Source organism: Barbus barbus (assembly GCF_936440315.1).
Source record: "Barbus barbus genome assembly, chromosome: 33".
NCBI lineage: Eukaryota > Metazoa > Chordata > Actinopteri > Cypriniformes > Cyprinidae > Barbus > Barbus barbus.
Genome location: NC_136761.1, coordinates 21987621 through 22008783, shown reverse-complemented (window position 1 = coordinate 22008783; position 21163 = coordinate 21987621). Strand labels below are relative to the sequence as shown.

Sequence of the window (21163 nt, the reverse complement as noted above, 5' to 3'; positions counted from 1 at the left end):
AAAAATTAAATGATATTTGAACCGGATATCATTATATTCTTAAACTCAGAATTTAGGAAATAAAATGCATTTGCCTAATATTTAATTAGACAAATTATTAAAGTAATTTAAACTGGATTTGAATCTCCGTCCTCTGTCCTTTCTGTGTTGTGATGGAGTCATGGGACAGGATGTCAGTGTGCATCCGGTTACAGACTCAAAGATGGATTCACATGTGAACCTATAGGGGATTTAATTACTTCTTAAATTCCTGATGTCCTGATTGTTACAAAAAACGTCATGTTTTGAAAAAAGACACTGCAGGCAAAATTTTCATGCAAAACATAAAAAAACTATGTATTTTTTTTTTATGTGTCAGTAGTTACATTTCCATGTGGCAAAGTCACTAAAACAGCTGTGAGAACTTTGGCCAGCGGTCCAACCTCTGAATTCTGCACAATCTTCCAATAAGACAATCAAATCCACATCCAGCACTTCCAAACCGGACAACTTGACAACCCCTTCAAATTCTAAACAGAAAGAAGAGAACTGAAATCGCGCCATCTCATGTTAAACTCCCTAAATGGGCATTTGAGGAGTTTTTGATGACTCCTGTACCAACCGTAAGTGCCCCAAAAAGCCGTATTGTTGGTGGCAATCCAGCTTTACCTGAAATCCCTTGGCAGGTAAAGACTATAAATATTATGTGCTTTAGCAATCAAAAATGCCTATGAGTAAATTAGTGAGTTACGGGCACATCTACTACAACACCCAAAATCATGTCATTTATCCCTGTTGACTGCTGATCTCTAGGTGGCGCGCTCAACACAGCAGGTATTCTGTGGAGGCTCCATTCAAAACCAGTTATGGGTCATTACTGCAGCCCACTGTCTAGTAGGGAGCCAGAATGGATCCTTCTACATCAGAGTTGGTAAGACTAGAACAACAGCCAAGGAAATACGTGATTAAATTAAATTGCTGTATGGCGCCAATATTTAAATTTAAATAATAGGCCTATTTAAAAATTGTGCCATTGGGCTTCGGGCAACCCGAGTTCGAGTCCCAGTTCCAGATGTAAGGTTTACACAAAAATATTAAACAGCACAACTGTTTTCACCATTGTTAATAATAAGATACTTTTGTTGAACGCCAAATAAATTTATGTTAGCGCGATTTCTGAAGGATCATGTGACACTGAAGACTGGAGTAATGATGCTGAAAATTCAGCTTTGCATCACAGAAATACACTACATCTTAAAATACATTCAAACAGAAAACTTATTTTAACTTAATTATTTTAAATTGTAATAATATTTCACAATATTAGTGATTTTACTGCATCAAATAAATATAGCCTTGGTGAGCATAAAACAATTATTTCAAAAACATTATCTTATATGCAACATTGCATCTCAGGTCATTTTCTTCTGAATATTTTACAATTCCAAGACCATTTATTAATAATATTACTAAACTAAACAACTGCTTCACAGGGGAGCATGATGTCTCCAAGACTGAAGGCACAGAACACAATCTGAACATCACCCGGTTTCATCTCACATCCCCGTTATGACTCCAAAGTAAGCCTCTACAATCATGACATTGCCTTGTTGCGGCTGCGCAACCCCATCCGGTTTACCCCAACTGTACGTCCCATTTGCCTGGGACCCATGCTCTTCTCCAACTCGCTGCTGCAGTCTGGATCTCTGGCTACTGTCAGCGGCTGGGGCCGTCTGCGCTTCCAAGGCCGAAGTGCAGTGACCCTACAGAACGTTGAGTTGCCTTATGTAGCCAGAACAGTGTGTAAGGAAAGCAGCAGTGACCCGATCACATACTTCATGTTCTGTGCTGGATACTCAGATTCTCCTAAAAATGCATGTCAGGGCGACAGCGGAGGACCTCATGCCATACACTACCGCAACACCTGGTTCCTCACAGGCATTGTCAGTTGAGGAGAAGAATGTGCCAAGAAAGGGAAGTATGGTGTGTACACACAGGTTGGTAACTATTATCGTTGGATACAGCACGTCATGGGTGTTACTAAGGGAGTACTGCTTAAAAATGTGGATCTATGATCTTGAATTCTCATCTCATCTGCACACATGAAGTAGGCCTATTGAAACCTGGAGAGAAAAGATGCACTTGTTTAATCAGGTGAAATAAATACATTTAGATTGTTTGTAATCTGTAACAGATTGTAGTCATGCTCCGCCCCCAAGACCTGGCTGGCCAGTGAGATTCCATCAATAAACCCTGTGCGGCAATACATGACTTAGTACCTTCACTGTCCCATAAGGACATATAATAATCCATAATCCATAGACATATACTGTTTTCCCCTGTGGTTTAATGAAAGCAGGTATGTTATTAAGCAGTATACTATACTGCCTTGCTACATGGTTAGAACCTGCTAAGGTTTCTTGACTGAGAGCTCAATCTCTCATTCAGACAGCAAGAAAAAAAAATGTAGCCCCTCAGGCTTTGAACTTCCACTGCCTTCAGAGGGAAAACTGGAGGAACGTGAGGGGAGATGACTGAAAATATCTGACACTAGAAACCTACTTAAGATTTCAACAGCATTCGTGACCTAGTTCTGAAAATCACTGGATCTTACCCATAAACACTGGAGGCATCAGATCACTCAGATCTCACAAAAGATCCTTTCATCATTTGAGGCTAGTCTCTGGGAGATAACAACACAGTTGATGTTTATGATGTGCCTTTGACTCTACAAAGTCTAATTCTAAAAAATCTCATTATAACTTGAACTATTTTTTTATTATCATTATTAATATATTTATATTAATTAATATATACACTACCGCTTAAACATTTGGGCTCAGTCAGATTTTTTTCTATGGAAAGAAGTGTGTTTCATTCAGAGAGGATACAGTAAAGACAATAATGTTCCAAAGATTTCGATTTCAAATAAATGGTGTTCTTTGAACTTTCTATTCATCAAAAAAGAAAAAAAAAAAATCTGAAAAATGTAACACCGAATATAACCACAAAAATATTAAGCAGCACAACTGATTTCAACATAAGTAATATTTCTTGAGCAGCAAATGATTTATGAATTATCATTTGACACTGAAGACTGGAGTAATGATGCTGAAAATTAAGCTTTGCAATCACAAGAATAAATTACATTTTAAAATGCATTGAAATAGAAAAAAACTAATAATATTTCACAGTATTACCGTTTTTACTGTATTCAATATATGCTCAGATCAAATAAATACTTGGTGAGCAGACGTAGGAAAATGTTACCGACCCCAAACGTTTAAATGCTAGAGTAGTTAAATAATAAGGTACAAATTATTTACTATTAAATAGTTTTATTTAAAAAAACATATTTCTTAATTTTGAATAGGCTGTACAAATTTAAATACAATATTGTTACAATACAACAGTCAACACAGATACATTCCTTCAAAAATAATAATTTAGAAGCCAGTCCCGAAAACAAACAAAAACAAAAATCAGGATTAAATGCCATTAGATATAGTGAGGTCCAAAAGTCTGAGACCATTAGTGAAAATGCTTTAGTTTAAAATTACATCTGAGTGAAAAACTACATTTACAAAATGAACTTGAACATGATGGAAAAAATGTGCTCTCAGACGTTTGGACACAAATAAGCATATAAATATGCAAAGCTGACAGTATATATGGCTAATACAGCACAGTCTACAGGCAGTTGTCCTTTACATGGCTTGATTTTGAGTGGGTGGCTGGAGCTCCACGCTGGAAGGGAACAACTTGATAGCAAAATTAATAACATAAGAGATATGTACTCCACAGCATCTCCTGCTGCTACACACAGCTCATTTCCACTTCAAAAGCTGGTATATCAAAGTCAGCCCTCCAACTGTGGGCCTGATTTAATGTAGTAAATTTATCGTCAGCAATTAATATTTCATTAAGCATTCTAAACAGTGGGTGTATTTAATGTTTGCTGTATGATCTCACTTAATAAGAAACCTCCATTAACACGGCTCTGATTGTGCAGCCGTGCCACACATTCAACACACGTGTGCTCTGCTCACCCCCTCATAACTCATATTTGTGGCTCCAAAGTCAACATTTACATGACGGCCCCCAGGTCTTCAAGCTGGCAGAGTAGATTCTGCATGTAAAGTGCCTGACAAGAGAATTTTACTCAATAAGAGAGGTAAGAATTGACGGCATGCAAAATTCATCCGGTTTAAAGCTGTAGAGAGACACAAACGGCCACAAATTTGTGTGACCTGAATAAAGTGCTTATAAATATTTTTTTGAAGTAACTAGTGCACTACTGAGCAAAGTCTGCATTAAATAAAAGAGGGGAAACCGGCATTATGGCACTGCATGATTTGGCATTGAAGTACTCAGGAAGAGCTCAGACTGAGGATAAATATAACAGTACAAGATAAATAACAGCACAAACAAACAGTTTAAAAAATTTTCATAGGTCTTCTGAGAGGGTTAACGGTGAAGACAGCGACGAAGGGGCCTTTTGATGGGCCTTGATTCATTAAAAACAACTGCAAAGTCTACTGGGACAATCCCAGTGTCAGAAAGTTCTAGGCTTCACCTAGTCAGGAGGACTGAAGTGTATTTAGGCAGAGGACAGGTGTTTACAGGCGCTCTCTGGGTTTTCTGAAATGGTGGAGATCTCTCGTAAGATGTAAAACGATTTGTCTTTTGCATTTTGGTAGCATCTGTCAATGAGGATCAGTACAAAAACTCTGGAATACGATCCTGCTGGTCAGGTCTGAATCCATGTAGTCACATACAGTCTGAGCTACCAAGTGTGAATGTTAAATGTCCAGTATTGCACTGGGCCATTCCTTCACGGCGAGCTGAGCTTCCGCAGCTTACGATTCCCTGGGTCTGCACAGAAGATATGGCAGAATGGATCTTAAGCAAACTCATCTTGGAACTGTACTAAAAAGGCAGTGGATGTCCAAATGGACTCTCACCTCCAAGCCGGTTGGAGTGATTCTTGATGCTTTCCCCCAGGATGCCCTGCAGGTTGGCAGAAGGGATACGGCCTTCCTGTCTGCGACTCAGATTCTTCACCAGCCTGTAAGAGTATACAGCTATACTGATTCACACCGAACCAATATCTAAACCCATTTTAGTGCCACAAAATTTGTGTTGTTGAACTAATGCGTTTTAATGAAATAATCAGGTTAATTTACCTACAGGTACCACAGAAAGAAGTTCACTCATAATGAAAGTCAAGTCACCTTTATTTACACAGCGGTATCTGTAGCAGCTTCACATTATTAAACAGGAAAGTAACATAATCAGTGATACCAGCTGCATAAAACTTAAGACAAATCCAAATTCTGCTGTAAAGCAGCTCTAAAAAAGCAACAGTGTTATTATTCAGCTCAAGTAAGTTCAGTTCAATAACTGTGTAAAAGTCTATGGATGGTGTAGAAGTATAAATGTGAAGGTTCAGAGTTTTGCCACATTCAGTATTTAATTGATAATGCCCTTTAAACTCCAATTAAATTCCTGAATTAGAATTAAGGTTACAAACAAGATGTAGAATTAGAATTTTCAAAAGAAGGAATATAATGAAAGGAAATTCATAAATTCATTAAATCAACTTTTGCATTTGAATGGGATTTAAAGTAATTCTGAATATTGCCCAATTCTGGTAAAGTTGGCTAAATTGTTCTTTTTGATATGGGACTACATTTCCCATAACACTTCACTATTCAAATATTTTTTAAATTTGAAATCAAGATATTGATAGTTTACCCCAAAATAAAATTTCTATAATCAATTATCATATTCTTCCAAACCTGTATCATGTTCTCTCTAGTGGAACACAAAGAAGATATATTAAAATATTCTGGTAACCATTGATGTTCACTTGACTTCCAATTTGTACCACTGAGACATTTCTCAATACATCTTCTTTTATGTTAAGTCATAGAGGTTTGGAACAACATGAGGGTGAGTAAATGATGACAGAATTGTCATTTTTGAATGTTGCATTTCTCCCAGAATGTCCCTTTAAGTTCGCACACATCACTCACCACTGGCCATCATTTTCCTCATGCTGTAGTTGTATGACATCACCACACTTAATGATGAAGTTATCTGTCCCATTTTTATGCCAGTCAACGAAGGCCCTGTATCTACCTGCAACCTAAAACAAACAGATGAGCAAGTAAAAAATAACAAGTGTCGCCCTACATGAGTGAGTGAGTGTGGGATGTTCGTCTCTCACCAGATGGGCGGTGTCCTCCTCCTCAGTGTCAGACGGGTTAGAGAGGCTGTTTGCTCCACTCCAGTCCTCCAGACCTTCACAGATATCTACAGAATAAGGTGCGCCCGGCCAGCCTACCACAAACACACCATGTGCATGTTTCGGTGTAAATCGTTGCATTCTGATTCATAAATTACATTCTGAATTTAATATACAGTGTCTGATGAGCCTAACTGATGCTGACAGCCTTCGTGAGCTTCAGAGATCATGCATGTGGGTGGAGAAATCACATGCTCTTTCAAGTTTCATACTGAGTGTGTAGTTGAAGTTTGTGGTGACATGGATAATGGTTTTATGGCAGAAACATGAATGTGTGTTGGCTTGGGTAATTTTTAACAGCAAACATTACGCTTCAACTACACTGCTTAGTATGTGTGCAAAATATGTGTTTAGAAGTTGGTGAGTATATCTAAGGCCCAAAACATTTTTAGTTATCAGGACAAATACTTGATTTCACATGCAGTTGCTTTCTGAATTTAAAATGCAATGCATTTACATGTGTTGCAATACTGTCATGTCATTTGTAGGTTTCTTTACCTGACCATTTACAGTTATACTACTTACTCTCACCCAAAACAATTAGTAAATTCACAGGAAAATATAGATATACAGACAATATAAGATTTCCCATCTCTCGCCCCCCTCTCACCAGGGAACATGGTTTTCACGGATAAGCGTTGATACGCATGCTCTGATTTGTGACTGCGTGTTTTGAGTTTGAGCTCCATCAAGTTGATTCTTTATCCATTTTATCATCCATCTTAAAAACAATTTTATACACTATCATTTTCGTTTCTATAACGTGTGAATATATCCCCTATAGCATTCTAAAACAAAACCAATCAGAGCGCCTTGTTATCACTAGTTTTATTTTGATTTATCGAGTCTACTATTAGCTTATAGCCCGTTAGCATCGGCAGCGTGGCTGCCGCTAATCTCGCTTACATTGCTAATACTCTATTCACACACTACCATTGTTTCACAGTTACTTGCTTAAATGGCGGATGTGTCTCTACCTTTGAGTGCAGGTGAGGACACATTCGAGCTGCATTCGGTGCAGCTGGAGCTGGAGGCCGTGGAGAAGCAGATCCACGACCTGGTGGAAAAGCAGGCCCAGCTGAGAGAGCGGAGAGCCACGCTGGAAACATCCCGGGCTGACGCTCACAATACGGGGTAAGTATACAGCACGCTGCTAACACTACCACCACCTCTACTCCATGTGTTTCTCTGCACAGACCCTGTGCACCCAGGACGCGATCTTCCCAGATATCCTTCATGGACACTGGGTGCACCAGCAGCGGAAGATGCGAGCCAGGCCCTGGGCGACGACCTCTCCCCCTCCGCCACCTCCGGTCTTCGAGATCTCCAGCCGGAACCGCTTCGCTCCCCTCCGCGAGACGGAACGCGACGCTGTGATCGTCGGAGACTCCATCATCCGGCACGTCCGTGCTACGTTAGCTGAAGGTAAAGTGCACACTCACTGTTTCCCCGGTGCTCGTGTTCTCGATGTTTCTGCGCAGATACCCGCGATCCTGAAGGGCGATGAGAGCATCGGTGCTGTCGTGCTGCACGCGGGGGTTAACGACACCAAGCTGCGGCAGACGGAGACACTGAAGAGGGACTTCAGGAGCCTGATTGAGACGGTACGCAGCACATCACCCGCGACGACGATCATTGCGTCAGGACCGCTTCCCACGTATCGACGAGGACACGAAAGGTTCAGTAGACTTTTTGCTTTAAATTAATGGTTAATGTCATGGTGTAAAGAACAGAAACTGCTCTTTGTTAATAATTGGAATTTTTTCTGGGAGCGTCCTAGGCTTTTCCGTGCTGATGGCCTGCACCCCAGCAGAGTCGGAGCGGAACTCCTGTCGGACAACATCTCCAGGACGCTACGCTCCACCTGACTAACAATTGTTTATGTCTAAAATTTTAGAAAAAGTTGTCTCTGCTCAATTGTGATCCTTCTTGCAAAGAAATGATCTCTATGAAGAATTTCAGTCAGGTTTCAGGCCTCACCATAGTACAGAAACTGCACTTGTTAAAATTACAAATGACTTGCTTCAGACCAAGGCTGCATCTCATTGCTAGTATTAACCATCTTAGTGCTGCGTTCGACACTATAGACCATGACATACTCATAGATCAATTACAACACTATACTGGTATTCAAGGGCAGGCTTTAAGATGGTTTAGATCCTACCTGTCCGATCGCTACCACTTTGTTCATTTAAATGGGGAGTAATCTCAATTATCACCAGTAAAGTATGGAGTACCACATGGATCTGTCCTAGGTCCTCTGCTATTTTCAATATACATGTTGCCTCTTGGTAATATTATTAGAAAATACGGGATTAGTTTTCATTGTTATGCTGATGATACTCAACTATATATCTCAACAAGACTAGATGAAACTTCTCAACTATCTAAGCTAATAGATTGTGTAAAAAATGGAAAAGATTGGATGACCAATAATTTCCTCCTATTAAATTCAGATGAGACAGAGATATTACTTATTGGACCAAAAAAAACAGTACACAGAATCTCTTGGATTACAATTTACAACTAGACGGATGCACTGTTACGTCCTCTAAAGTCAAAAATCTGGGTGTTATATTAGACAGCAACTTGTCCTTTGAAAATCATATTTCCCATGTTACAAAAACAGCATTCTTCCATCTTAGAAACATTGCCAATCTTCAAAACATGCTACCTGTTTCTGATGCAGAAAAGCTAGTTCATGCATTCATGACCTCTAGACTGGACTATTGTAATGCACTGCTAGGTGGTTGTCCTGCATCTTCAATAAACAAGCTACAGATAGTCCAAAATGCAGTGGCTAGAGTTCTTACCAGGTCAAGAAAATATGATCATATTACCCCAATTTTACAGTCTCTGCACTGGCTACCTATTAAGTTCCGTATCATTTACAAAATATTATTACTTGCCTATAAGGCCCTAAATGGTTTAGCTCCTGCGTACCTAACTCGTCTTCTACCACGCTACAATCCAACCCGCTCCCTAAGGTCGCAAAACTCTGGACTTTTGGTAGTACCTAGGATAGCAAAGTCCACTAAAGGAGGTAGAGCTTTTTCACATTTGGCTCCCAAACTCTGGAATAACCTTCCTGATAATGTTCGGGGTTCAGACACACTCTATCTGTTTAAATCTAGATTAAAGACACATTTCTTTAGCCAAGCATTCACATAATGCGTCTTATAATATTGTACTGCAGTTATATCTGATCAAATGTACATTATTATTATTCTTTAGCTTGGGTTGAACAAATATTTTTTGCTTAGATGGAACAGCAGCTACGCTAATTATGTCTCTATTTGTTTAACATCCCGTGGTAACTAGGAATTACAGAAGCTTCAGTCTGGATCCAACCCTTAAATGATCTGAGATGACCGAACACCTGAGAAAAGATAATGCCAACCCCTCAGAGGACCTCAGAGGATGCCAATGCTCAGACAACATACAGAATTACCAAATTTTGCCATAAACTAAATATATTAAGGTTCTGCAATATATAAATATATTGTGCAAACTTAATTTCCTGTAGAGCTGCTTTGCAACGATTTGTATCGTAAAAAGCGCTATACAAATAAACTTGAACTTGAAAGACAATATACAAACACAACAAATATGATAAAAATAAAAATAAATAATATTATTAAATGTATAATAATAGTAAAAATAATAATAAATATTATATCAATTATTAACATGTACTGTATATATACATGCACATGTACCATAAACATTTGGGGCAAGTATGAATAAGCTGATCAATGCTGAATTTACTTGATCTAAAATACAGTAAAAACAGTAATATTGTAAAACATTGTATCATTATTACTCTGGTCTTCAATGTCACATGATCCTTCAGAAATCATTCTAATATGCTGATTTACTGCTCAAGAAACATTTATTATTATCAGTGTTGAAAACAGAGCGCTACTTAATATTTTAGTTGAAATAGTAATACTTTTTTACAAAAATATATTTTGTAACAATGTAAAAGTCTTCACTGTCTCTCTTGATAAAATGAATGCATCTTTGCTGAATAAAATTATTAATTTCTTTAAAAAAAAATTATACTTGCCCCAAACTTTTACGGTATGTATATGTTGAATATACGATATAATAGGTATGTTGTATATACGCAGTGTATATCAATGATAATAATGCTAATGTTCGAATGATACACTATTACCCACAAACAATCTTGTTTCATCATACTTGTTTTCCTGCTTCTAGGATACACTACAGCAAATGCATAAATACACTTCAAGATTCCATGTTTGGTCTTTTAACAACAAGTCTAGTTAAAGAAAATGTGTACATTTAACACATCCCGCATTTACATATCTCAACAAAGATTAGGTGAGTATGTGCAGGTGTTTGTGTGCGTAATGCTCACTGCGTCTGTTGCGCTGGTGCTGGTTAGAGCAGCTGAACGGATCTGGACTGCTGTGGCCCGACTCAGTCCCCTCTGAGCTGACTGACGCTCTTTGCTGTTTGCTGTGGGACAAGAGTAGAGCTAGAAGTAAATAAACCATTATTCACACATGCACCATCTTTTCTATATGAAACACAAGAGCCAAACCAACCATTAGCCCAGCGCAAACCATGTAAGAAGCTGGCAGATATGGACAGATGGTGGTAATTTCAGGCCTGCAAGGCAAATGACTCTTTCATAACAGCATAGAGATGTGCTGATAAGGAAATGGAGCGAAAATAAGCGATACAGTATTGATTTGTCAAAATATGACTCAACAGGCTGAGCCGGTTACAACCACTTTATCATATTTGTCTTGATCTCAAAATAAGTCCTGTCTTCAAAGCGCTGCTTAACAGCCAAAACAATGGAGTCAAACCAAACTCTTCTGGTGTTTGCTTTTGTTTGCATGTCATGCAAAACAGATGCAGAGATGCTGGCAAGGCGTCTGCCCATTATGTTAATGATAAGGGTACTACTGGTGTGATCAGAGGGGTGGGGTGTGTATGGAGGGGACGGCGATGGTGGTTAAAGTGTGGCCGTAGCAGCCCTGTATGTGACGGAGCACAGATCAGAGTGACCCTCCTCCTGCCTGATTTACCACTGAGCGTCACTGTCGCTGGGAGGGGCGAGTGAGGCGTGGGCTCCGAGCGCGAAGGCACACACACACACCCCCCGAGAGGGACACAAGGTCCAGACGGGGGAGGCAGCCCTTAAGAACGCCACCGGAAGGCCGCACGGCCCTGCGGGAGGACAGGCAACCACACACAGCGGCTTCATTCCCATCATCAGCAGAACATTTTCATACACTGAGTACTTTTACATACTTTTACTGAATTGATTTGTTAAAATGAGACATCCTGAATGTGTACGGGTTCTGTCTATGCAAATACAAGTAATATGTTTTAAATATGGCTTATACATGGATCCAAAATTAACACTCGCCAAAATGTGAGTAAAAACTGCATTGGTGAGTAAATAAAACAGTTGGTCAGTAACTTTATTAGGAACTGAAACATTATATGCTTGAAGTAAAATCCCTCACTAATATGACATAATTAAAATCTTAATACATCAAAATCTAAAGACATATAAACCATAAGTTGTATACTAAAGAAAAAAAAGAAAAAAAAAATATATATATATTTATATACTGTGTGTGTATATATATATATATATATATATATATATATATATATATATATATATATATATATATATACACATACATACACACACAGTATATAAATATATATATATATATATATATATATATATATAATCTTTATATTATATATTTTTAACTTCTGTCTGTAAATTATATATTTTTATGTTTTAATATATTTTAAAATGTAATTTATTCCTGCGATGGTAAAGCTTCCGGTCTTCAATGTCACACTATCCTTCAGAAATCATTATAATATTCTGATTTCTCTCAAGAAGAGCTTCTTTCTTTCTCTCTTTTTTTTTTTTTATAACAGAAACAGCATTTATTTAAAAATAAATATTTTGTATGATGCACTAACATATATACAGTATATATATATATATATATATATATATATAATATAAAATGTTATATAATTTAATGCCATATAAAGTTAAAAAAATATAACATCAATAGTAAAAACATAAATGTATACATATGTATGTTTTTACATTTTATAGTGCATTATATTATTTGTTGTATTTATTATATACACTGTACATAAACTACTACTGTATGTTTATTTTTACAATCATGCACAATTAAATTCAAGACCTGTATATTTATGACCGGTAACATTTCTTAATGAACAAAGTTACATATAATTAAAAATAATAAGTTAATTTTGGACCGTGCTTACAGATCATATGGATTGCTAAAGCGGGGACTGTACAAGCAGGGAGGGTACTGTTATTGGTGGGATTCTGGGAAGGAAGTGTCATGTGAGAGATCTAACAGCTAAAAGCAGCAAAAAGCTGGTCTAAGCCAAAGGGTCAAGGAGAGAAAGAGTGATCGATGAGGGTTGGATCAGGGATTAGAGAGGGGCTCAGGAACAGTTATCTGTACACCAGCGGATTCTTACCTCACTGAGTGAGGAGACGACATCTGCATCTGCTCTGAGACTGCAGCAGAGTGACACAACTCCTCTGGACCAATGAGAGAAGAGCACACATTACTCAAAGTACTTGTGGAGGAATAACAGTGACATTTAATCACGGGAAATGTACTGAGACCTTTGAGCTGTTTCTGCTGGTTGGTCAGGATCTTTCTGATCTCGTTCAGCCAAGTGATCTTCACCTCCACTGTGGGTGCCTATGAGAAGTTTTTGCATAACAATGGTAAATGTGTCAGTAATCATGGTTGCTGTCCATTAAGTAATACTTTTTTATTATATTATAATTAGTCTTTGCATTTATTTTACTGCTTATTTTTATATTTGTATGAGAAAAATATAATGAAATTCACATAATGACATAATTTGACCAGTAATTTCTGAATATTACACTGTTACACTGTTTTTTTACACTGAATCATGTTTATATTTGAAACTTGATAAATGTGTATATAGTTCTCTAAGTTTCATTCATTTTCAATTAGACAAATCAAGTGTAACAGCTGTTAATTTGTGAATCTGATGCAGCTAACCGAAATGATAACCTCTCTGAAAAGGAGTTGAAGAAGAATTGCTGTTGTGTTCATTTTTGGATGAACTCTCTCTTTAAACATTCTCACCTGTATCACATAGACTTCCTCTCTGCCACTGTACCAGATCTCAAACTTCTTCACATCTCCTTTGACGTTCTCCGTAATGCCGACTGCACTCATCTGCCAGCATAAACAGCATTTTATACTCATGGATGGAAACACATGCGAATCTGAAAACACACAGCTACCTGCTGTATAAACATGTCATATCCTGTCACATCCCGTGATGTAGCATCACTTTTTAAAAACAAGGAAGGAATGTTGCCATGAGTAAACAGGCTGATATACAACGATGCATCCACATGCGATGCAGGCAGGGCTTTCTGAGATTGCACATGTGCTCCCAGCAGGAAGTGTGCGCCGTACCTTAAGACAGTGCTTGAAGCTGTAGGAGGGAGTTTTGTCAGCGTTCTCTCCATGTTCCTCCCGACGCTTGCAGAAGAGGAGCGCGTGCTCATGCAGGAACAGGTGTCGCTGCATGGGCTTGAAGCGGGCCAGCTCCTTCACTCGGGTCGGACCCTTCTTATGACTAATCCACACGCTGAAGGAGCCTTGCATTAGCACGCGGCCCAGATTGCTGAGATCCCCCTGCAACATACAACTTGTTAGCTACGCATTCACACACACAAACTCACACACGCTCACTTTAAGTTGGTAAAAATGTCACCTCATATCCGGTGATGGCAATCTGGTGCATTGAGTCATTGACTGACTTCAGCAGGTCCAGCATGGCTTCTAGCGCCCCCTGCAGTTCAGAAACTCTCTCACAGCCTGAGCTGTACTTCAGAAGCTCCTATTATTAAACACACAAACAATTCCTTGGATTTAATGGACAAAAATATTCCTACATCAGAATTAAAAAATAATAATTTTTAATTACAAGTAAAATTACGAAAAAAAAAGGTTGCTATGAAATCTTATTTACAAGCACGGAATAAAAACTTTTTATCTCACAGTTCTGACTTTTTTTCTCCTAATTGTGAGTTTATATCTCACAGTTCTGACTTTTTTTTTATCTCACAAACTGTGTTTCCCTAATAATGCAATTCCAAGTTATGAAATCACAACTGTGAGATTACAGACTTTTTTCCCCCAGAACTTCAGGTTTATATCACGCAATTCTGACTTTTTTCCTCGCAATTCTGTTTTTTTCTGAATGCGCATGTAGAATTATGGGGAAAAAAAAGACGCAAACTCAAAATTCGGAGAAAAAAAAAAAAAATTAAAATCACAATTGCGAGTTTATATCTCATAATTATGACTTTTTCCTTACAATTGTGAGTATATATATTGCAATTGCAAGCTATGAACTTGTAACTGCGAGTTTACATTTCTTATAATTTTTTCAAAGTTTACGTCTACAATTTTGACTTTTTTCTCTAAATTATAAGTGAAACAAGGTCTCAAGATTCTCAGCTTTCAAATTTTGTGATTTTTAAAGAAATTCAATCAATAAATACCATTTTGTGGCTCTTTAATTGCTCACGGTATTGCCTCAGTTAAAGCAGCATGTGAACCAATCTTCTTTTCATATTTACTTAAAGTAACAAATGACTGTGAATGAACATCAGAATGTATTTTATTTCAACCGTGGAACACACCATTTTTCAGGTTTAAGTTACGAATGGTCAGCTCATCTGTCAATCAAGCTCTTTGCAATTGGTCGATTGTGAGGCATTAACTCTTAACATATGTTTATTCTGTGGCAGAAATAAGGTTCCACAGGTTGCATTGTGATATAATACTAAACGCATACCGCAGTTCACATGAACCACCTTTTCAAGTATACTCAGGTAGGAGTTCCTGATCAAACGGACTTGGTACCAAAACATATATAATAAAAAGTATTAAAAAAATTTAAATGCAAAAAGACAATTTTATATGAAAACACCCTAAATTCATATTTGTATTCAGCTGAAGCTTGCACCTTTAATAGAAGCTGATACTTTGTAAGGCGCTGGACTGGTTTCAGTAGGTATGAGTCAAGAGCAAGTTTGTGTTCCAGCTTCTTCTGGCACTCCTGTAACACACAGGACACATCCCAGATCTCTTTTTAGACGCATACCAGTGTGCTGCAAGTATTTTTAAAGATAGAGATGGTTTTTGATACCTGAAAAAACGGGCAGTCCGAGAACTGCCTCCATAAAGAATCAGATCGAGGCTTGTTCTGACAGTAACATTCATACAAATGGAAATGGTCTTTCTGAAATCAGACAGATAGTTTATGTTAGATATGTTCTGTAAAAACAAAAAAGACAGACAGATATGAACAGTAACCTCAAATTGGTGTCATATGGTGTTATAAACTTCCTCACCCTTTCCAGAAAGCAAGCCCCTACTGCCTCAGGGCTCTCCAGACAGCTTTCCAAATCCTGCAGGAAAACACTGGAGAACAGAAGACACAAGTCACACACTTTGGAAACAGTGCTGGGGAAGCGCCGTTGAAAATGTTACTTGCCAAGCTACAAGCTACTTCATAATTTAATGCAATTTTATGTAATACACTATCATTCAAAATGTCAGGGTTGGTAATATTTTTATGCTCACCAAGGCGGCATTTATTTGATCAAATATACAGTAAAAATAGTAATATCAAATATGTTTACAATTTAAAATAACTGTTTTCTATTTCAGTACATTTTAAAATTTCACTTATTCCTGTGATGGCAAATCTGAATTTTCAGAAATCATTCTAATGCTCAAGAAACAATTCTTATTATGATCAATTTTTAAAACAGTTGTGCAGATTAATAATTTTGTAGAAACTGTCATACATTTTTCAGTATTCTGTAATAAGTTCAAAGCACTTATTTGAAATATATTTTTTGTAACATTATACATGTCTTTGATGTCACTTAGTATTTGTGTATTAGTATTTCATTAAAATTCCTACTGACCCCAAACTTTTGAATCAAAAGTTCATTATATAATTACCCACATTTTAACATGTTATTATTCTGTTTTTCCTACTGCATTTTTACAGCAAATAAAAAAAAAATTCTTCTTGTTTTAAGCTTAATTCTACCAAAAAAAGTATGTATTTAATCCAAGACACAGAACAATGTCTAAAAACTCTACAGGTCCTTAGTATCTTAAATAATGGCTTCTAAATTGTAAATGTATCGTCTTGTAAAGATGTTTAGATATGTATACTGGAAAACAAACCAACGAAATTATAAATTGATTTTGACTCCAAACTATTGAAAAGTAGAAATCCAGTACACATTCACAACATCTAATGTGCATTATATCTATAACTATACACTACAATTAGTAGCCTATGTATTAAATCTAATTTTCAGTACAGAAGTATACATATATAATGTGTTAAACATGTATACACATAGTATGCTGGACAAATCTAGTATGGACTCTATCAAGTACGCATAAAATGCATAACATCCAGTATGCACTACAATTAGTATGTATTCATTTTAATATGCACTACAAATGTAGTGTGCATTATACATAATATGCAATACAAAAGTAGTATGCACAATATCTAGTATGCATAATTATTTTAGCAACTAATTCAGTTCCTTATTTCCCAGTTGCACTATGCCATTTCTGTCTCAGTAACGGATAAGACTGACTGACACTCAGTGAGAGGTCACACAGCTGTCTATCAGAACCCCTACTCTGCTGACGCGCTCCCTTCCAGCTGAGCTCTCATTGGCTTAATCAAATCCTTATTTGACCAACAGCCATTTAGCTGTAATTAAAGTGCTTTAATTGGCGTAACGGCTTCCTGCAGTCAACCAATTTGGCAATCTGCCTCACCCGGGGATGAAGACCCAGCAGGCAAGACAGGTTTCAAAGCCACTGACAAAACACAGCTGCACAAACCGATAAGGTTTATTAAAATAAGATGTTTTAAGAAGGTGTCTTGAAGTCAAAACTGTGAGTGTGTAGTTGTGTCTGAACTTCCGAGGCTGAGGATTTGCTGTTTTATCTCACAGGAAACAGAATCGTATTTCGGTCTGAAGCTATTCTTTACATTTTGCTCCTGCCGTTAGCAGCGGAGTGAAGTTCTCTGTGTGTGGCCTTGCCTGCTATGGAAGTTGTAGATATCAGGCAAGTTTCCAAACAGCACATCTCTCTTGTTGCGGAGACTTGCTGGCAGGAGCGGAGCGAGAGACGGATTGTCCATTTCAGCCCTGTAGCCCTGCAAATCCAGACAAATAGAGTGAGAGAGATCATAAACAAATCCATAACATCAACACCATCTTCAGTGTCACATTCAGAAAAAGAAAGGTCATCTTACCAAGAGCACTGCCAGCAGCTCCTCCACATAGATCCTCTCGGTCTCGATCAGCTCCTTCATCACATGTCTGGAGTCACACACATTCACAGGGTCATCAGACACAACGGTGTGTCATTTAAACAGACAGTGTCAGACAGCAGACTAACCGTTTGAGCAGATCAGTGCCGTCTTCTCCATCTATACTGTACGGGAGAGAGCTGGCTGTCTGATAGTCATGAATCACCTCGATCTGAACCACACAGAAAACACAGAGTGATTTCCTTTAGAAACAAGCACAAGGCGTTGATTTAATCAAATCACACATACTGCACCATTTCCATCTTTTCTGATCTTAATATATCTTTCTTATAATATGAAAAGTGAAATACAGTCTATGGGTGTTTCTTCAGCTTTGGGTAATTCAGTGGTGGATTTTTATTTACAACATTACTTATTTGTTTTAAAAAACCTAAATTTCAACTTTTTGTCATATGACGATCACATCTTGAAAACTGATGTGTGAGGGAAAATCAAAACTTACTATATATTAAAGTGAATATTATGGTAAAACAATTTTTTTTTAATGTCATTGTGAAATGTGTGAAAATGTGATTTCATTGTTTTAGGATAAAATCAGCCTTAAAAAGGCAATAGGAGACAGCTATTTTATTTTGAACATGTTTAAAATGTCATTTCCATCACCATATTTTGCATTACAGAGCCCTTACAATAATACAATAAATCATTTGAGCTGTAATGGAAATTACTTGTGAATTATTCCGTGATTATACATACGAAATTAAACTAGTGACTCAGAGAGTTTATTTTCTAATATTCAACAGGATCATAGTTGAGGAAACATCCATATATATACTATACATTACAGTACTGATAGTAAATTAAGACCTAGTTTACTATCAAAAGAACCTCCAAATTTATTCATAAAGACCAAGTGAAAAAGCGCTGTTACCTTCCTGGAGTTTGGGCTTTTCCTTGATGTTCTTTTGCCTGGTAATGGGAGGTCAAAGGTGAACTTTAGACTGGAATTAAAATCTGTTTTAAAACAAAAAGAGCAGTTGGATACAACACAGAATTTATATGTATGCTGCAAAACGTGCAGCTTTAGTACGTGCTATGAGAATATTTTTTGAAGTTGCATTTTTAAAAGTGCAGACTAGTGACTGGGCATAACATAATATCAGTTTGATCTGACTTTGGAAGTCATTCAGAGGTCAATACCAGTTTATGACCTCAGTAAGTGAATAAAACCCTCCCTAAAGCCCTTGTTTCAGCTACAGACCCATCTTTACATTGCGTTCCTGTCAGATCCCTTTTGATGGGCTCTTATCCAGCTGTGCTGAAGATCATAGTACGTCAGGTGAGCTCTGCACGTCTCTATGGCTTCCTCCCTTGATCTCTCCATCTTAAAGTGCTTCAACTCTCTCAAGAATACTGAATGCATGATGACCGAATCTCTGTAATTTATTCTCTCCCATTATATAGTTCATAATTTTATTCTATAATACATTATTAATCTGCAATTCAATTGACTTTTTTCTCTGTACTAGTTTTCTAACAAATTTCCATAGTCACTTGTGAAATATTTAATTTAATGGTCATTATACAAAAGGATCTGACAGCTGAGGTCCACTACTGACCAATCAGAATCAAGTATTCCACAGAGCCACATATTAAAGGTTTGCACTGTGAGGTAAACAAAAAGTAATGCTTCCTAATTTACATGTCGTTCATTTGAATATATGTGACAGACAAGCCTGTGTTATGGGTCATCAGAGTTAATAAGGATCAAAGGTGCTACATGTGAATTGCAAATGCACCTTATTTCGGAACTCCCCAGGAAGTCTGCATTATCCACAGGGGTTTATTAGGAAAAAGGTGCAGCTGTGCATTTGTAAAGGTACTGTACATAACAGCTATAGTAAGATTTCCTGTCATTACCCCAATGCAATCCACTTTAAGCAAAGCTTTGATCAGTTTTTGCACTGTAGCAAGTGATGTACATGACAGAATAATGTTGTCTAGATAAAAAACATTTTGTGCAAAAAGTAACTATTGATAAGATTGTGAGAACTCACGGCTGAAAAATACTGAGGATAAGTGGGCCCAAAATTAATATTGCACTGCCGCATACCATGTTTGGGGGAGAAGAGGGGGGATTTTGCACGTGGTGGGTTCTCTGGACGAGGGGCCACCAGCTGGATTGGTCGGACATGTTTGTCTGCCAGTTTCCTCAGGCAGTTCTGTCTGGACTGAATCAGAGCCTGCACAGAGTTATGCTTCTGAAAAGTCTTCTCTATATGAGCCTGAAACACAACACAGTAAAGAATTTCCATTTATATTTAGCCTTAGAGGGTCCAAATACATCCATCAGAAGCTACATTTCTAAAAGGATGCATAGGAATTTACATCAAACAACTACTGAAACTGGGTCTAGTCTCATTTCTGTAGTCTGTAAAGTATTTACCTGTAGACAAGGAGTGAGCACAGATTCATACTCTAGAAAGAGCACATCCACGCCAGCACTGAGGAGAGGTGGCGTCGCCTCCTGGAACCTCTCGATATCTCGAAGAGCTGCCTGCGCACCCTCTTTAGACTGGAATTTATCCACCTGCTGATTGGCCAAGAGATAAGCCCCATCATCACACCACCGCTGAGCCTGCAAAACAAAGAAAGATTTCTTTGTTTCAAAAGAAATTAATACTTTTATTTGGCAAGGACGCATAAAATTGATCAAAAGTGGCAGTATTTATATTTATTATTTTATTCAGATTTATATTGCAAATAAATGCTGTTCTTTTGATTATTCTACTCATTAAAGAATACAGAAAAAAAATCATAGTTTCCACAAAAATATTAAGCAAAACATAAGCTGTTTTCAACACTGATAATAATAAGAAATGTTTCTTTAGCAGTAACTAAGCATATAAGAATGATTTCTGAAGGATCATGTGACACTGAAGGAGGAGTAATGATGTTGAAAATTCAGCTTTGCCATCAAAGGAAGAAATCATATTAAAATATATTCAGATAGAAAGCAGTTATTTTAAATGGTAATAATATTTCACAATATTACTGTTTTTCTTGTGTTTTGATCAAATAATTGCAGGCTTGATGAGCATAAGGGACTTCTTAAAAAACATTAAAAAAATATTTTTTTCATAATAGTATAAAAAATTACTATAAAAAGAAAAGCAGTGAATATATTAGCCCACCTCTTCGAGGTGGCGCAGCAGGGTCTGTGCTTGTGTCAGGGAGTTGTGTTTAATATTGAGGGCAGAGGTCAGGGTGTCACACTGATGTCTGAGTTCATTACAGCGCTGGATAATCAGAGCCATGGCATAGTGGTGTCCAGCAGCCAGCTGATGCCCATGCAGGATAAGAACCTGAGCCCGACTCATCTCCTCCTGAAACACACACAAGTCTATCAGAAATATCTGCATATTTGCTACTGAC

At 37.5% G+C, this 21163-nt stretch overlaps 2 protein-coding genes and 1 pseudogene across 3 annotated transcripts in view; 2 read left to right on the top strand and 1 right to left on the bottom strand.

The window, feature by feature from the left end:
* Positions 1-409: 409 nt before the first annotated feature.
* LOC306853109 (coagulation factor IX-like) lies at positions 410-7401 on the top strand (annotated as a pseudogene). Its single transcript, XR_013786054.1, has 5 exons — positions 410-665; positions 793-910; positions 1473-1962; positions 6215-6309; positions 7279-7401. The product of XR_013786054.1 is annotated as a coagulation factor IX-like (transcript).
* LOC306853108 (proto-oncogene DBL-like) overlaps positions 3209-21163 on the bottom strand; it is a 28988-nt gene continuing 11033 nt past the window's right edge. Inside the window, exons 11-30 of the mRNA XM_079390297.1 lie at positions 20923-21114; positions 20175-20366; positions 19842-20013; positions 18660-18742; positions 17857-17939; positions 17711-17777; positions 17496-17611; positions 15762-15831; positions 15557-15649; positions 15374-15466; positions 14114-14239; positions 13813-14034; positions 13474-13566; positions 12975-13053; positions 12824-12887; positions 10677-10777; positions 6212-6324; positions 6018-6130; positions 4944-5047; positions 3209-4854 (exon numbers count right to left, since the gene is read on the bottom strand). Of these exons, the coding sequence (XP_079246423.1) occupies positions 4814-4854; positions 4944-5047; positions 6018-6130; positions 6212-6324; positions 10677-10777; positions 12824-12887; positions 12975-13053; positions 13474-13566; positions 13813-14034; positions 14114-14239; positions 15374-15466; positions 15557-15649; positions 15762-15831; positions 17496-17611; positions 17711-17777; positions 17857-17939; positions 18660-18742; positions 19842-20013; positions 20175-20366; positions 20923-21114 (2217 nt within the window). The 3' untranslated portion in view covers positions 3209-4813. The remainder of the gene's footprint in view (positions 4855-4943; positions 5048-6017; positions 6131-6211; positions 6325-10676; positions 10778-12823; positions 12888-12974; positions 13054-13473; positions 13567-13812; positions 14035-14113; positions 14240-15373; positions 15467-15556; positions 15650-15761; positions 15832-17495; positions 17612-17710; positions 17778-17856; positions 17940-18659; positions 18743-19841; positions 20014-20174; positions 20367-20922; positions 21115-21163) is intronic.
* Positions 6527-7666, top strand: LOC306853479 (uncharacterized protein; the record flags this gene model as incomplete). The annotated part of the gene is made up of 2 exons (XM_079390929.1): positions 6527-7423; positions 7486-7666. Exons 1-2 carry the CDS (start codon positions 7248-7250, stop codon positions 7664-7666), a joined length of 357 nt encoding a protein of 118 aa, XP_079247055.1. The 5' UTR covers positions 6527-7247.